General features: G+C 44.1%; 1 protein-coding gene across 1 annotated transcript in view; it reads left to right on the top strand.

The window, feature by feature from the left end:
- Nucleotides 1-8,388, top strand: part of LAMC1 (laminin, gamma 1 (formerly LAMB2)) — a 119,680-nt gene extending 111,292 nt beyond the window's left edge. Inside the window, exons 26-28 of the mRNA XM_014528341.1 lie at nt 932-1,090; nt 3,466-3,565; nt 5,388-8,388. Of these exons, the coding sequence (XP_014383827.1) occupies nt 932-1,090; nt 3,466-3,565; nt 5,388-5,644 (516 nt within the window). The 3' untranslated portion in view covers nt 5,645-8,388. The remainder of the gene's footprint in view (nt 1-931; nt 1,091-3,465; nt 3,566-5,387) is intronic.
- The last annotated feature ends 6,313 nt before the right edge of the window (nt 8,389-14,701 follow it).

Genomic DNA, 14,701 nt, shown 5'->3' with positions numbered 1-14,701 from the left:
TGTTTCTTGAATTATTTTCCTCTTTCTTTCCAGACCCTCAAGAGCCCTGGTAAATTTTTCCTTGACTTCAGTAAAATGATCTTAAGCTAACCTTGTCATTTTTTTTTTTTTACTAGGCATTAGAATAGGCAACTCCGCTGATCTAGGAAGGAGAACCGTGGAAAGGGTCTTTGACTAAAATTTCTACTGTCTCAGTGGCAGGATCTGAGTTTGTGAGCAGGTAGATGGCTTCAGGGACCCATAGAGCCCCTTCCTACAAAAAAAAAATTAGGCTCTTCCTCAATCAGTACAGTTCTTTGACCTGGACTGTTGACATTTTTTTTCAATCTTGTATAGAGTGCCAAGTCAATACATCTTTGAAGCTGCTCATTCAAGCATATTGGCCATACCTAAGCCCCACCTGTTTAGAATTCCTATAGCTGGCTTCCTCTACTCATTGTTCGGCTGGCCTTTTCCCTACCTACAGGTCAATCTACTTGTTTTATTAGGAGGATTGGTGCTGACTCTAATATTACATATTTGAGAATCACACACATTTTTAGTTCCTTTAGAACAGTCAGTTTCCGCTTAACTGAATTGTATGAAATATTCCTGTTTCAGGATTATGGTCTTTTTGTACATTGTGATGTACAACTGCCAAGTAGAACAAGGCCAGCCTTGAATTTAAAATGTATCCAAGTGAAAGAATCTAATCAATATGATGTGGTGGAAAGTGTACCCCATGGAAATGTGCAGCATTTGCCAGCTCTGTGACCTCAACTAAAAATGGGAATAGTAGAAGGCAAAAAATAAACGATAAACTCAATATGCAAGTCAACATCCAGTATAAACTACTGCCCTATTCTTTCTGGATTGTATTTTTGAGCCATTTGACAGGTTAATGTGGTGGGGTTTTGTGTTTTTTTTTAACCATTCTTTATTTTGTGCTTAGAATGCTACCAGCACCAAGGCAGAAGCTGAAAGGACTTTTGCAGAAGTGACAGACCTGGATAATGAGGTGAACAATATGTTGAAACAGCTACAAGAAGCAGAAAAGGAGCTGAAGAAAAAACAAGATGACGCGGACCAGGATATGATGATGGCGGGGATGGTAAGCCACCTTGACCTAGGTGCTCGTGGGCAGAAAGGGAAGGGTATTTCATAAAAAAGAGTCTCTTTCATATGGACTTCCGTTTTTCATTGTGTTTTCTAGTCAGGAATTGGGTTAGTAACTTACATAGAAGACCAAGAATTTGGATGTTCTGCCAGGTGGTTGCACAATTGTCCTGTCCCAAAAGCTGCTCTCAGTTAAAATCGAAACATTGTTTTGCACATCTGAAGCTTTAGGGTATTTTACAGTATGTGTTTGTATTTTTGAATGGGCAATTCATAGAGGGTATAAAGTAAAAAAGGAACAAAAAAGGATGCAATGAAAAGTCAGTTTCCATCCTACTGTTGTTCTCTCAGCACTTGCTCCCTTGAAGCAAAGACCCGCTTCTTGTGTAAAAGGACATTTTTTGAAGCTGGAAAACCATCCCAAACTTGCATCCCATTTCATTGTTCACCTTTTGTGTGATAACATCGTTGGTAACCAAGTTGACTTGTGAATGCATAGCCCAACTAAAAACGGTTGATGCTGTATTTTGCTTTTGAAAGACTTTAATGAAGCCACAGGGAACATATTAGTACTCCTTCCCAGTTCCATTTGATCACAATCACAGGAATGATGGACATGAACTCATTTTGTTGTGCACTTCCAGTCCTGCTAAAAAACAGGCCCTTCGCTGTGGGTCATTTTCGCCTTGGGATGGGAAGGAGAAATACTAGGCAGTTCATCTAGGTAGAGAAGACATTAAGGAAGTGATAACAGGAAGCATCCCTGTGCAAACACCCTGTTTTATTATGCTTTTTTTGATGGGTTTTTGTGGGGTTGTTTTTTTTTTTTTGGATTGTCTTCATTTTCCCTAGCAAGGTGTGGCCCAACTGGAAATTCCCATCTAGTAAAAATAGGTGTTTCTCATATGAGAGTCTCCGGATTTCATCTGTAATCTGGTTGTAGAAACATTAGTTTTAGAGCTGGTTGGAAGAAGAGGCCGTATTCTTTTCTCTTTTTAAAAAAAATTTTTTTTTTATTGATTTCAGAGAGGGAGTGAGGGGGAGAGAGAGCTAGAAACATCAATGATGAGAGGGAACCATTGATCGGCTGCCTCCTGCACGCTCCCTACTAGGGATCGAGCCTGCAACCCAGGCATGTGCCCTGACTGGGAATCGAACTGTGACCTCCATTCAAAGGGTAGAAAGAAGATGTATTTTTTGTTGTTGTTCCTTTCGGTAAATAACTTCTAAGGAGCACAACTCACCGTCACATACACTATCCTATCTACATTTTTATCAATCCTGAAAGGCCAGCATTGGGCCAGTATTGTGACTTGGTGGTTTGTTTGTTTTTTTTTTAACCAAAAGAGCGCAGGCTCATGGTTATTCCCAGAAGGGGCAGCAGGGCCCAGGCAGCAGCATTGCTCTCGGCCACAGCTCCGTCCTTAGTGCACAGAGCAGCCTGCGAAGGCTCCGGAGGAACGGCTGACTGTGATTTCCAGAGATTAATCATTGATTTGTGATTAATGGGAAGGTTTTTACCCCTTGCTTTTTTTTTTTCTTTTTAAAATTTTGACATTGTTTCTACCCAAAAATTTTACGTTGTTTTGACCCCAAAACTAAGAAAACAATTATGTGGCAGGGAGCTCACAGCCGCTCGCTTGTGTCCTGAGAGATTTATTTCTGAGAGCATCTGTGCTCTGATATTTGGACACTTCCTCTTTCCTGGCTGTCTCCTGTGACTCATGCACAAGTGTATTTATTCAGGTTTCCTGGAATTTTCCCAATTATATTTACCTTCGGTTGATTTTTAAAATGTAAATTGTTTTGGCCCAGTGTGTGCGTGCGTGTGTGTGTGTGCGTGCGTGCATACATGCAGGTTGGGAGACAGTTATAGAAGAGTGGCACTTGATTATGAAAGTTTCCTGAAGATAGGACATTTCTAATAATCAGGCTCCTAAGAGTGTCCTGAAGGACATGTTTTTGGGTCTAAAAATGTAGTTTTTGTGCTCATTCTTTAAAAATAACTTGTTTCTGCCTGATGGATTTTATTATGAATACAACTCCATGTGTTTTCGACTGTTTTTTGAGTGAGAAGAGATAATGTTGATCTTTAAAATACAAACACAGTTAGTGTAGGCATACTGAGTGCCTATTCATGACTGTTATATGTATTAAAAATAGCAACATCCTCAACATGAAGATGTACCTGCCTGGCCCTGCCCCCCCAAAAAACAAAAACAAAACAAAACAAAAAATGCCCTACAGTGAGAGATTGAGGTTTTATGAGTTAGGAAAATTAGATTAGTTGGCTCACTGGGGAAGAAGTGCTTCAAGCAGATGAAAACATACTGTCAGGACAGGTGTATCATTTATCCTTTCCCCCCACAGGCCTCTCAGGCTGCTCAGGAAGCCGAGATCAATGCCAGAAAGGCCAAGAACTCCGTCTCCAGCCTCCTCAACCTTATTAACAACCTCTTGGAACAGCTGGGTGAGTAGCCAAAGCGTCCTTTAGGGAATCTCCGGATTCTTTGTACTGTTCTTGGGCTCTGATGAAGCTGATTCAAAAACAGATATTACACATGATGCGAATATTGTGTGAACTGAATCTGGACTTTTGGTTGTATTAATCCAGTTAGTACGTACAAGGTCCTTCCATAGAATCTGACTAGGCATTGAGTCTGACCGTGGTCCCAGGACTCAACAGAAGTTTGGAGACGTGTTGCCAGCAGGGGTGGCTCATTTACGATTGAGGTTTAGGATCCAGTCGAACAGTGATTATCCTTAGCTCATCCTGCTGGCAGTGCCTTTAGAGGATTTCAGTGATGCGATAAAAGAACACTTTCGACTGGTTGTGACGCCGCTGCCTGGAATTCTCTTCCTTTGCCGATTGAAGGATAATGTGATGAGGTGACACTTACATGTCAAAAGGAAAAAAGGCTTGATTTTTTTCAAGGAAATAGACTGGAGCCCTCTCTTCATCCAACTTGATAGAGAGCAGGCTTCCTATAAGACAGATCTCCTTTGTCACTGGCCTTCATCATAAAGTGGGAAACTGTAGTCAGCAGCTCTGTACAAGGCATTCCATTCATTTCCTAGCCTTTAAAGTTTGGGCAGTGTTTTTTTGGGGGGGGGGTATATTTTTTATCTGTCTCAAATGTCAAGAATAATAAACGATGTGCTAGCAGATGGGTTTGAAAATGAAAGTTAGCTAAAAGAGGTCGATTTTTGTGGAAGAAAGAGCTGGATTTTAAAGTTCGTCGGACTTGGGTTGGAATCTTTGCTTTGTTGCCCAGAAGCTGTGCAAACTTGGGCAACTTAACATCTGAGAATCCCTGATGTCACATGGCCTTGTGAGCAGTTAATCAAGTACAGCATGTCTGAAGTGCTGACTTTTGTGTGGAAGTCTGCTTTCATTTGTTATGGAAATAGTTCCTTTCCAAAGAACCTCTCTTTCTTGCTGGTTTTAAAGTGAAGCTTTGCCGAAATGATGTCATCATTTCAGCCCTGGCCATTTCTCACAGGGCTCCTCATAGTGTCTAACTCTTGAGAGCAGGACATGACTCCCAGAACCAGCTCAGCTTCCCTGGAACCTCAGCGCTGAGGCTTAGGGTTCTAGCCCAAAGGGGTTTGTGTATATTAGTTGGCACTGAAATGACACACAGGTTACATGGAAAAAGTATTAAATGCCACCAGATGACCTTCAAAACCACAGCAAGGTTTAAGGTCCTAAGGCTGGGCACTTAGAAAACATTTCAGCCAAAACTGGTTTAGCTCGGTGGATAGAGCGTCGGCCTGCGGACTGAAGGGTCCCAGGTTCGATTCCGGTCAAGGGCATATACCTTGGTTGCGGGCACATCCCCAGTGGGAGGTGTGCAGGAGGCAGCTGGTCGATGTTTCTCTCTCATCGATGTTTCTAACTCTCTATCCCTCTCCTTTCCTCTCTGTAAAAAAAGCAATAAAAATATTTTAAAAAAACAAAACAACATTTCACGACCTTCAAAACCACAGCAAGGTTTAAGGTCCTAAGGATGGGCACTTAGGAAACATTTCACAAAAACCATTTTCTCAGAAAATCCATCCAGCCCAGTATTCAGTATACGTTCTCCCCCTTCCTGTCGGGTTGGGTCGGCGGGGTGCTTGGCTTGCCTTGCGGATGCCCTTGCACGACAGGGACAAGTCCCGTGCGCAGGCCGCCTTTTCGTAGTGGCAGCTGCGGGGCTCTGTGAAAAGGCCAGGGGGTACTTGTGGAGTGAAGGCATAATCCTTTCTGAACATGTCTGTTCTCTTCTGGGTCCTCTCTGACTCTACAGGGCAGCTGGACACCGTGGACTTGAACAAGCTCAACGAGATTGAAGGCACCCTGAACAAAGCCAAAGACGAAATGAAAGTCAGCGATCTAGACAGGAAAGTGTCCGACCTGGAGAACGAAGCCAGGAAGCAGGAGGCTGCCATCCTGGACTACAACAGGGACATCGAGGAGATCATGAAGGACATCCACAACCTGGAAGACATCAGGAAGACCTTACCCTCCGGCTGCTTCAACACCCCGTCCATCGAAAAGCCCTAGTGCCTTCCCTCAGGGCTGGCAGGCAGGCAGTCCTCCGGCCGCCGGGAGCCACTGTGAGGCCGGGGCGTGCCTCCACACAAAGATGACATTTTCAGACCCCCACTTCTCTGCTGCTCGCCACCGCTGTCCTTTTGACCCAGGAAAAGTCACAAAGTTTAAAGAGAAGCAAATGAAACATCCTGAATCGGGAACCAAGGGTTTTATCTAACAAAGTCTCTCTTCCACTTAACGGTGCTCCCTGACCCACACTTTCCCTTCTGAGTCGTGCAAGGACGTGTCCTCTCGCAGCGGCCTCCTCCGGTGGCGTGCGCACTTCGTGGGAACCCTTGCAGGCCGGGGCTGGGCAAGTCGCCCTCCCTTTCTCACTGGTGCCAACAGAACCTCTTCCGCCCCAGTCCTCTTGTTTCTATGAAGGAAAAGTTTGGCTGCTCATTGTAGCGTTGTGATGGCCAGTATAGCCAGCCTATAGCTAAAGAAAACGCATCCACGTCTCCTGACCCTCCTCCTTGTAAGCAAAAGTCACTAAACCTCCTGTGCCAAAGGTATTGGTCCCTTAGAAGGTCGAGAGCCATCACCACTTGCTTTAGCTACTTTGAGTATCGGACACTGAGCCTTCCCCGGGTAAGGATGTTCACGACAGTGTCCGGGAGAACGTGGGGCCGAACATCTTCTCCTCTGTTAACAGTTGACTAGGAAGATAAACATTCTTCAGATCCTTGGGCAGCTGATCATTTCAGTCTGGATGGGCAGCTTGTACTTGCCACTAGACATCTTTTGATATCCCTCTCAATGGCATTTATGCAGAAGAAATAGGGATATGATAACCACTAAAGTTGTTATTTTTTCCCCAAATCTGATTCTTAGAGCTTTGTGTTCGTGTGTTGGGATGGGAACTAGTGTTGTTATCTGGCAGAGAACAGTTGGTCCCTAAGAACTCGACAAAACGAAAGAAAAACAAGCCCCAGTCTTTTCTAGCGAAGGGATAAAACTTAGGTCAGTTTTTACTGTCAGGATCCCATGTATCCATTTTTCTTCCATTGGGAAGAGATGACATATTTGATCCTTAGCCTCATTTTTTTTCCCCCCTGACGTTCCCATCGTCTAGAATCCCTCAAAACACGTGTTTGCCAAATCCAGGTGGCAAATACTTGCCCAGTAGTTCCTACAGCTGCCAACACCATCTAGTTCCTGCACTTTGTGATTTTAAACCCACTCCAACCCTTCCCTCTAAGTGTCGAGGGAAGACCCTTGCGTGGAGTTTCCTAGTGGGCTTCTCGACTTTTGATCCTCAGCTCTGTGGTTTTCTTTTAAGATCACAGTGTGACAATTCCCTGCCACACGACCCCTTCCTCCTACCAACCTGCCTTTGAGATTCATATATAGCCTTTAACACTATGCAACTTTGTACTTTGCGTAGCGGGGGAAAGAAACTATTATCTGACACACTGGTGCTATTAATTATTTCAAAATTTATATTTTTGTGTGAATGTTTTTTTTTTTGTTTATCATGATTATAGAATAAGGAATTTATGTAAATATACTTGGTCCTCTTTCTAGAATGGCACTGTCTGTTCACTTCTCTCCACTTCTCATCCCGGGCACAATGTGTCTGATTACCTCCGCCCCTTCCATCCGCAGTTCTCCGGATTGTACCTGTTCCATCCCTTTGCTCTTTGCCTTGTGTTTGCAGCATGCCCATCCTCTCACGCGAACATCAGCCTGCTTTCCTCCAGCCGCAGCCAGCATCCCAGTCCCTCGCCCCCTGCTCCACTGCAGCCCTGGTGATCCTAAACGGCAGCACAGTGTTGCTCTTAACGCCTGCTGCAGAGCAGGAATGCCAGGCTGCCAGGGGATGGTAGGGTGGGGACATTTTGCAGAAGGATATCTTCAACATCGGTGTGGCTCTAGCCAGGAATGAGCTAGAGATGCCCGTTCTGCAATGGTTGGAGCTGGATGGGTCAGTCTTAGGAGAGAGGGTGTAATTCCCAAGAGCGCGTCAGGGAGGCGCTCCAGATAGAGTGGGAGAGCCGCCTAGTTCAGTTCTGCCCCTTCCCATCTCCCCTTGCGACTAGAGGTGGCTTCACGTGACACACCCCTAAGCCTTCACTCTTGCTTCTCTCCTGCTCTCCCAGGACCCATGGCTCCTTCTTGCCAAGTTGTCACAGCAGTGTTTCCTAGCTAGTTCCTCTGGTAAAGTGGCTGTTTCCTAATAGACGTTGCGGTCAAGGTTGCAGGAAGAGGCCTGAGATAGACTGCCAGGGTAGTTTTCCATCCAGCCTCTCGGTCAGGGTCACTCCAGTGAGTCTTGGGCCACGGTGAAATAGTTTGATTCTGTTGTTGGCTTTTTTTTCTTTTCTCCTCCATCTGTGTGGTATATTTGTAAGCAGAATTTTATTTTTTAAATGAAAGTTCTTTATAAGACGATACCTTGACTACACCCCTGCAATATAGCCATTGTTTCATTGTATAGTTCCAGTTATCTGTATTTTACAATTCAGTACAATCGACAGGGTGGCTGCTGCGGAATGCTGGGTGTCACAGGGGCAGAGACAGCTGCTCCCTGGGATTCTGTTTTTAATTCCAAGTGTGGCCCTTTCACATGTGCCTTCACCTGAGCTGTGTGCCTTCATTTCTACAGTCTTGCTCTCCAGGATGGTGAATAAAATGCAACACTTGGCAATTTTTATGTTTTAAAAAAACCAGTATTTTATTTATAATAAAATCTGAATATTTGTAACCCTTCATATTTGGTGCGTCTTGAGTACAGCGGCGGCGGGTGGGGAGCATGAGATGTGTTAAAAGGTGTTTACTTATTTTCATAAGAGCAATCCTCTGTGTGTGTGTATGTGTGTGTGAGTGTGTGTGTGTGTAAATTTTTTTCTCTCACCCTTCTCAGATTGGGATACTTCGTTATAGCCCACTGGTTGGCAAGCTTTTTCTGTAAAGAGCTAGATAGCAAATATTTGTCTTAGACTTTGCAGTCCAGACAGTATCTGTTACAACCACTCCGCCATTGTAGGAGAAAGGCCACCATGGACAGCATGTGAACAAATGAATGTGGCTGCATCCCAGTAAAGCTATTTACAAACACAGGCCATGGGCCTGCCGTCTGTAGTTTACCCCTGGTGTCATCTCAAAACTTGACGAATGACTACTGAGGACTATTTTTCAGTTCTTTGGGCTTCCTACATTAGCAGCTGTATGTAACAAGTTGTTTCGCCTTTTGAATACTCACATGTCTTTAGCGAATGATGGTTCCTTCAGATGATGAGAAACACCCAAACACATGGAATAAAAAGAAAAGGTGAGTAAGTAAGGCGCTGGACCAGCAGGCTAGGCGTTGCTCATTGTACCTCTGCCCACCGGGAGGACTGAGCCAGCTGGAGTCACCTGAGACCAGGTGAGCAGCGTTGGAACTACAGAGACAGCAGATGGGTTTTGGTTCGCTCTTCAGTGCTGTCGATAGCCCTGGGTCCCTGTGGAGGACATGCCACCTTTCCCGTCTTCTGCATCATTGTAACTATGTAACCTATAATGAAAGTCCTGAGCGCTTCCCTTTCTACTTCCTCCCTCCGAGAGCTTTAGAGGGCACGAGTTACTAGCTCTCCTACCCACCACCTCCTAGTTTGTTTGCAGGACCCGGTTCAAATACAAATACATCCTTTCTAGCGACTGTCAGCTGGATGAGTGGGATTTTTAAAACGTGCTCCTATTCCTTTTGTTTCCACAGTTTCTGCAAAGTTGGTACCAGCGTCATGCGATCAAAAAAATCCCCAGAGGCTTACTCCTTAAATAAGCATCGTAGTCCCGGTGAATCTGAATTCACCAGCTCCGTCCATGAAGCTTATGGTGGAATAATGCCGAAGGAGACCCCTGGGACCAAGGGGTCCTGAGGTAGAAAAGCAGGTGGCACCTTCTTCCTCATTATTTTCCAGGATGTTTTTAATTTCTTCTTTGATATCATTGGTAACACAATCATTATTTAGTAGCATGCTATTTAGCTTCCAAGTGTTTGAGTGTTTTGGATTGTTTTTATTGTAGTTAATTTCTAATATTATGCCATTGTGGTCTGAGAAGATGCTTGGTCTGATTTCAATCTTCTTGAATTTGAGAAGACTTGGCTTGTGACCTAATATGTCGTCTATTTTTGATAATGTCCCATGTGCACTTTAGAAGAACATATATTCTGTGACTTTGGGGTGAAATATTCTGAAGATGTCAATTAACCCTACCAGACCGCTGTACCGATTTTTCGGTAATTTCTGAATCTGCCACTATACCGCTGTTCGTAATTTTCGGTACTTTGCCTAGACCTATTTTCTACAATGTCTCCAAGTTCCATCTTATTCTAACCACTTGTTTGCATGTAACTAACATTTTTCTATATCATGTTGGTTTTTTCTCTTTAATGCTCAGGAGCCCAAGTATAGGGGACAGTTAGGTTCAGGGCTTCAGGTCTGGTAGACCTAGTTAGTAATCTCTCTCTCAGAGGCTCCCCTGGTTCAGGAGTCGTCAACCAGCATGTCCTATATTCATACTGAGTGTCCTGGAAGGATTGCATCTGCTCTGCATGAATAAATGACATTCTAAATGCATGCTTAAGAAAGGGAAATATTTAGCAGAAGTCCAAAGAAAAGCTACAAAGTCCCCGATTTGCAATTCAAATCTGAGAAAGTCCAACATTTCAAGTGTTGTTATAAAACCTCCATGTCTTTGCTGTAGCTCTTCTCTCTGCCTAGAACACCCTTCCTTTCCTCTCCCCAATACAGGAAAGTCTCCTGTGTTGAAACTAGCCACTCCTTCCTGAGGTCCACTACCCCTCCCAGCTGTGTTCTGTCTCCTAGCACCGCCCTTGGGCACATTTTATTGATCAGGTGTTCCAGCCACCTCTCCCTCCCTCCCCCTCCCCAAGACCCAGGTCTGTGTCATTCATAGTCACATCCTCGGGGCTGGGAGGTGTAGTTACTCAGGTTGTGTGGATGACATGAACGTAGTCATCCTTCCTCATCTGCCTTTTCTCCTTATTCTGTTACTTTTCCCCTGCTGTGAGCAGAGAGGGAGGTTTAGAGATAATTGTTGATGCCCTCTCTTGCCTCCTTCCAACAACATTCTGCTCCCTCAACACACTCATCTAAGCAGGGATTTGCAGGACGATAAGCAAAACCAACTGTTGTCTTTCACCAAATGGCACTGCACACGCCACACACACAGCTAAGCAGCCAGCGTCCAGTGAGTGATGCGATCTGGTCTGCAAGGCCCGTTCCTCCAGCTCCCAGCCTCACGATAGCCATTCCCAGTGCCATGGGCGTGGGGCTGTGATTTTTACCAGCAGCCTCTTCTGTAGGTATCTCTGGCTCTGGCCCAAGTTATAGCATTAATTCCCTTCCTTTTTCTCTGACTCCTTGGAATAGTCCCCGTGAATTTAAACAGACTGGTATTAGAAGCCTTGTAATAGAGGCCGTAGTGGTATGGCTTATGAGTAATTCAAAACAGTTTGTATTTATTTCTACAAAAAGTGGAGGGTCACGCCTTGATCGGAAATGTAACCTTCTCTTACAGCATGAGTCCCACAATAATGTCCACGTCGACTTAAGTGACTGTGAAATGTGCCTACTTATACCTGTGAGGACCGCCCTTCCTCCTATAATCCATCCGTTTTCGCTATGGCTAGTAGCAAATAATTCTACTTGAACTTCAGGCTGATGTTTTAGGGGCTCCATTCCATGGAGTATGCCCTGATACTGAGATCCTTCATCATTGCAGTAACTAAATGTGATCATCAACCTTTGTGCTGTGGCAACTAAGTGTTAAGTATTTCTAGTGCAATTTCTTTCTGAATATTCAGCGCCCGCCTTCTGGGATGTACCACACTGGTTTTCCTGGCTCTTCGCTGTTAATCGATCCCCACCATTTCTTCCACGGACGCTTCTTTCCTCCTGAGCATAGTTTCCAGCTTGAGGTTCATGCAACGTAAGCACAAGTCCAGCCACAGCAGAACTGTTTGGGGAGGAAGGGCTGTGCTGGTGTGGATTACACCTTGGGTTGCTGAGCCAGCGTCCAGGATGAAGGCTCGGGGGAGACAGCTGTGATTTGGGTGATTACACGTTTAGCCTGGTCAGAGAAGTGTGTGTTGCAACTTGCTGATTGCTCTTGGCTCAGACAGTCTGCTCTCCGCGGTCTCGGTCGGGCTGATGCAGAGGCTGAGAACGGGCCAGACATGCGAGTTTCACCCTGTAGATTTCAGATGGGTCGCCCTCTTTAAGTTCCTGGGGACTTTGGAAGGACTGGCACTATCGAGATAGCTTGCATTGTATGCCCTGTTTGAAAAGCCACCTTCGTAATTATTTTCTTTCATTTGCCCCTCATTTGATCAGGGTCTCCATTTGCCCAGTGAGGAAATTCAAGCATGGTCCCCCGCTCCTTCACCCTCACCCCTATTTTAGCATGTTGCCTTATTCTCTCGTGATTTTGGTTTATTTTCCCTTTAAAAATTTTTATGGTACACAATTATTTTCAGTTCAACAAATCCCCTTTTGGAGAAATCAAAGCAGAATTTAATGTATATTAGTAACTTGACCAATATATGGGAACCAGTTAGTGGCAGAATTATCATTTGAAACCTGATTGTCCTGAAGCAGCCTGGCCCATATACACTACCCAGCTCACACTCCTCTCCTGCTGCCCTATTTACGTCCAGGGGTAGAGTGTAAAGCTGGCTCAGCTCTCCCTACCTTCACCGAGCTTCCTCTAATGTTAACAGCTGAGAGAAACACGGCACATTTGTCAAAACTTAAGAAATTAATATTGGCAGAATACTCTTAGCTATAGTCTTTTGCCTGCTTTTAATCACTTTCTTCTTCAAGACACCATTTTTAAAGTAATACTGAATTTTAAAATAGAAACAGAATATTCCAAAATAATTTATTTTACTTTCATAATAGTCATAAGACTCCCCAATGCACAACATTCATAGTTTATTACAAATAATGTCATTAAACAAATTGCTAATATGTCCTTAATGCTTCAAAAGAGATATTTAAAGATCTATCAGAATGAACATGTCATTCATAATAATGTGACAAATTTAAGTATTTATTAGAAATGGGAGATTTGCTTATAACAAAGACTACATTAACATTTTTTATCATTACACAATTTCACACAGAAAAATTGCGAGAATAGTACAAAACGTTCTTCGATAGTTGACCTGGATTCCCTAAATGCTAATATTTTACTACATTGGCTGTTTTGCTGCTCTCACTCTTGTTCTCTTGAAACGTTCTTCGATAGTTGACCTGGATTCCCTAAATGTTAATATTTTACTACATTGGCTGTTTTGCTGCCCTCACTCTTGTTCTCTTGCTCTTGCTGTCTGTGGAAGGAGGGAGGGAGAAAAGGAGATAGGGAGGGATGGAAAGAGAGAGAGAGACTTTTAAATTGCAGGCATGTTGCCCCATTGACCCATAAATACTTCAATGTAAAGACAGGGAACTTTCTTACATAACTACAGTACAATTGTCAAAATCGAAGAAATTACCATTGATAGACTACTCTTATCTACAGCCATTGTTCAGTTCTTACCACTTGTGGTAGGCAGAATGATGGGCCTCCAAAGATATCCACATGCTAATCCCTACAACCTGTGAATGGATTAGGTTACTCAGCAAAGGGGAATTTAAGCTGATCTTACAATACATTACGTTGGTTATCGGGGGGCCAATATAATCCTAAGGATTCTTATAATTGGAACAGGGAGGCAGGAAAGGAAGCTGCAGTGATGCAACGTGACAAGAACTAGGCCCACCATTGCTGGCTGGAGGATGGAGGAAGCGGGCAGGAGCCGAGGAACGCGGGTGCCTCTAGAAGATGGAAAAGGCGGGAATGGCTTCTCCCCTAGAGCCTCCAGAAGGGAATAGAGACACTTTGACACCAGGAAAACCCCAATCAGACTTCTCACCTACAGAAATGCAATAAAGTTGTGTTGTTTTAAGCCACTAAATTTAGGGTAATGCGTTACACAGCCATAGATAACTAATATATCATTTGTCTCAATAATGTCCTTTAGAGAAAAAGAAAATCTGAACTCATGTGTTGTGTTCAGTTGTCATGTCTCTTTCATGTCCTTTCATCTGGAACAGTTCCTGAGACTTCCTTTGTATTTTATGACATTGACAAATCTACTTTTTAAACCTTGTAAGTATTTTCATTTCCAATTGATTTCTCCACTTCCCACAAGACCATTTAAATACTAATTTCTGTCCACGAGCTGTGAACAGACCAAAAGATCATGGAAGAGACTAGACTTTTTATCATTCATCATTACCATCTAACGCTACGAATTTGGTGAGCTTGTCCTGAATGTTTCCTCAAGCGTAAAATGAAAGAGAGCCAAGTCATTTAGTATGAGAGATGCCTTTGAAATTAGGATAACCAACAAATACACCTGAAGACATCAAAAGAAGTTCAGTTTTCACCTCGGGCCCTATCGCGTGGCCACAATTCATGGACAAGTTAGCTGAGTGCCCTCAGCTAAGTCAACTTCGCCTGCGTTTCCTAGAAATGGGTAAGTAGGTGTAACTATACAAAATGTAGTATAACCAGGCAAACTGAAGTTACTGTGGGGCCTGAAGCTTGTACAATTTGAGGCCTTCTTTTTAAAAATCTGTGAAATCACAAATGCAAAAGTAAGTACGGAGCTGGGAAGGACCCATGAGCTCCATCATCCCCGCATGGGAAATCCAACCACAGTGCACTTACTGTATTTATTTTAAGGCCGAGCAGTTGCTTCCTTTATGTCACTGTTTCACTGGGCGTGTGCATGACTGTACTTCCCTTGCGCTGCAGACACCTCAGCCGCTGTCTGGCCAGGAGAACCTGTTTGGTGTGCTCACTGCATGACGACATGGGTGCGGCTCCGAGGGGAGTGCCCGGCCTCCAGAATGTGCCCGGAGGCTGCAGAATCAGCCTTCTGCCAGAGGAAGAAAGGGCACCCCAAGGCATGCATTCACTGGGGCAACGGGCAATGGCTTGACGGGGCAGAGCCTTCACGGTCTGCTT

The sequence above is a fragment of the Myotis brandtii genome, unplaced genomic scaffold (genome assembly GCF_000412655.1).
Source record: "Myotis brandtii unplaced genomic scaffold, ASM41265v1 scaffold630, whole genome shotgun sequence".
Classification (NCBI taxonomy): domain Eukaryota; kingdom Metazoa; phylum Chordata; class Mammalia; order Chiroptera; family Vespertilionidae; genus Myotis; species Myotis brandtii.
Note: the sequence above shows the minus strand (reverse complement) of the source record. Positions and strands in the feature narration are given on the sequence as shown.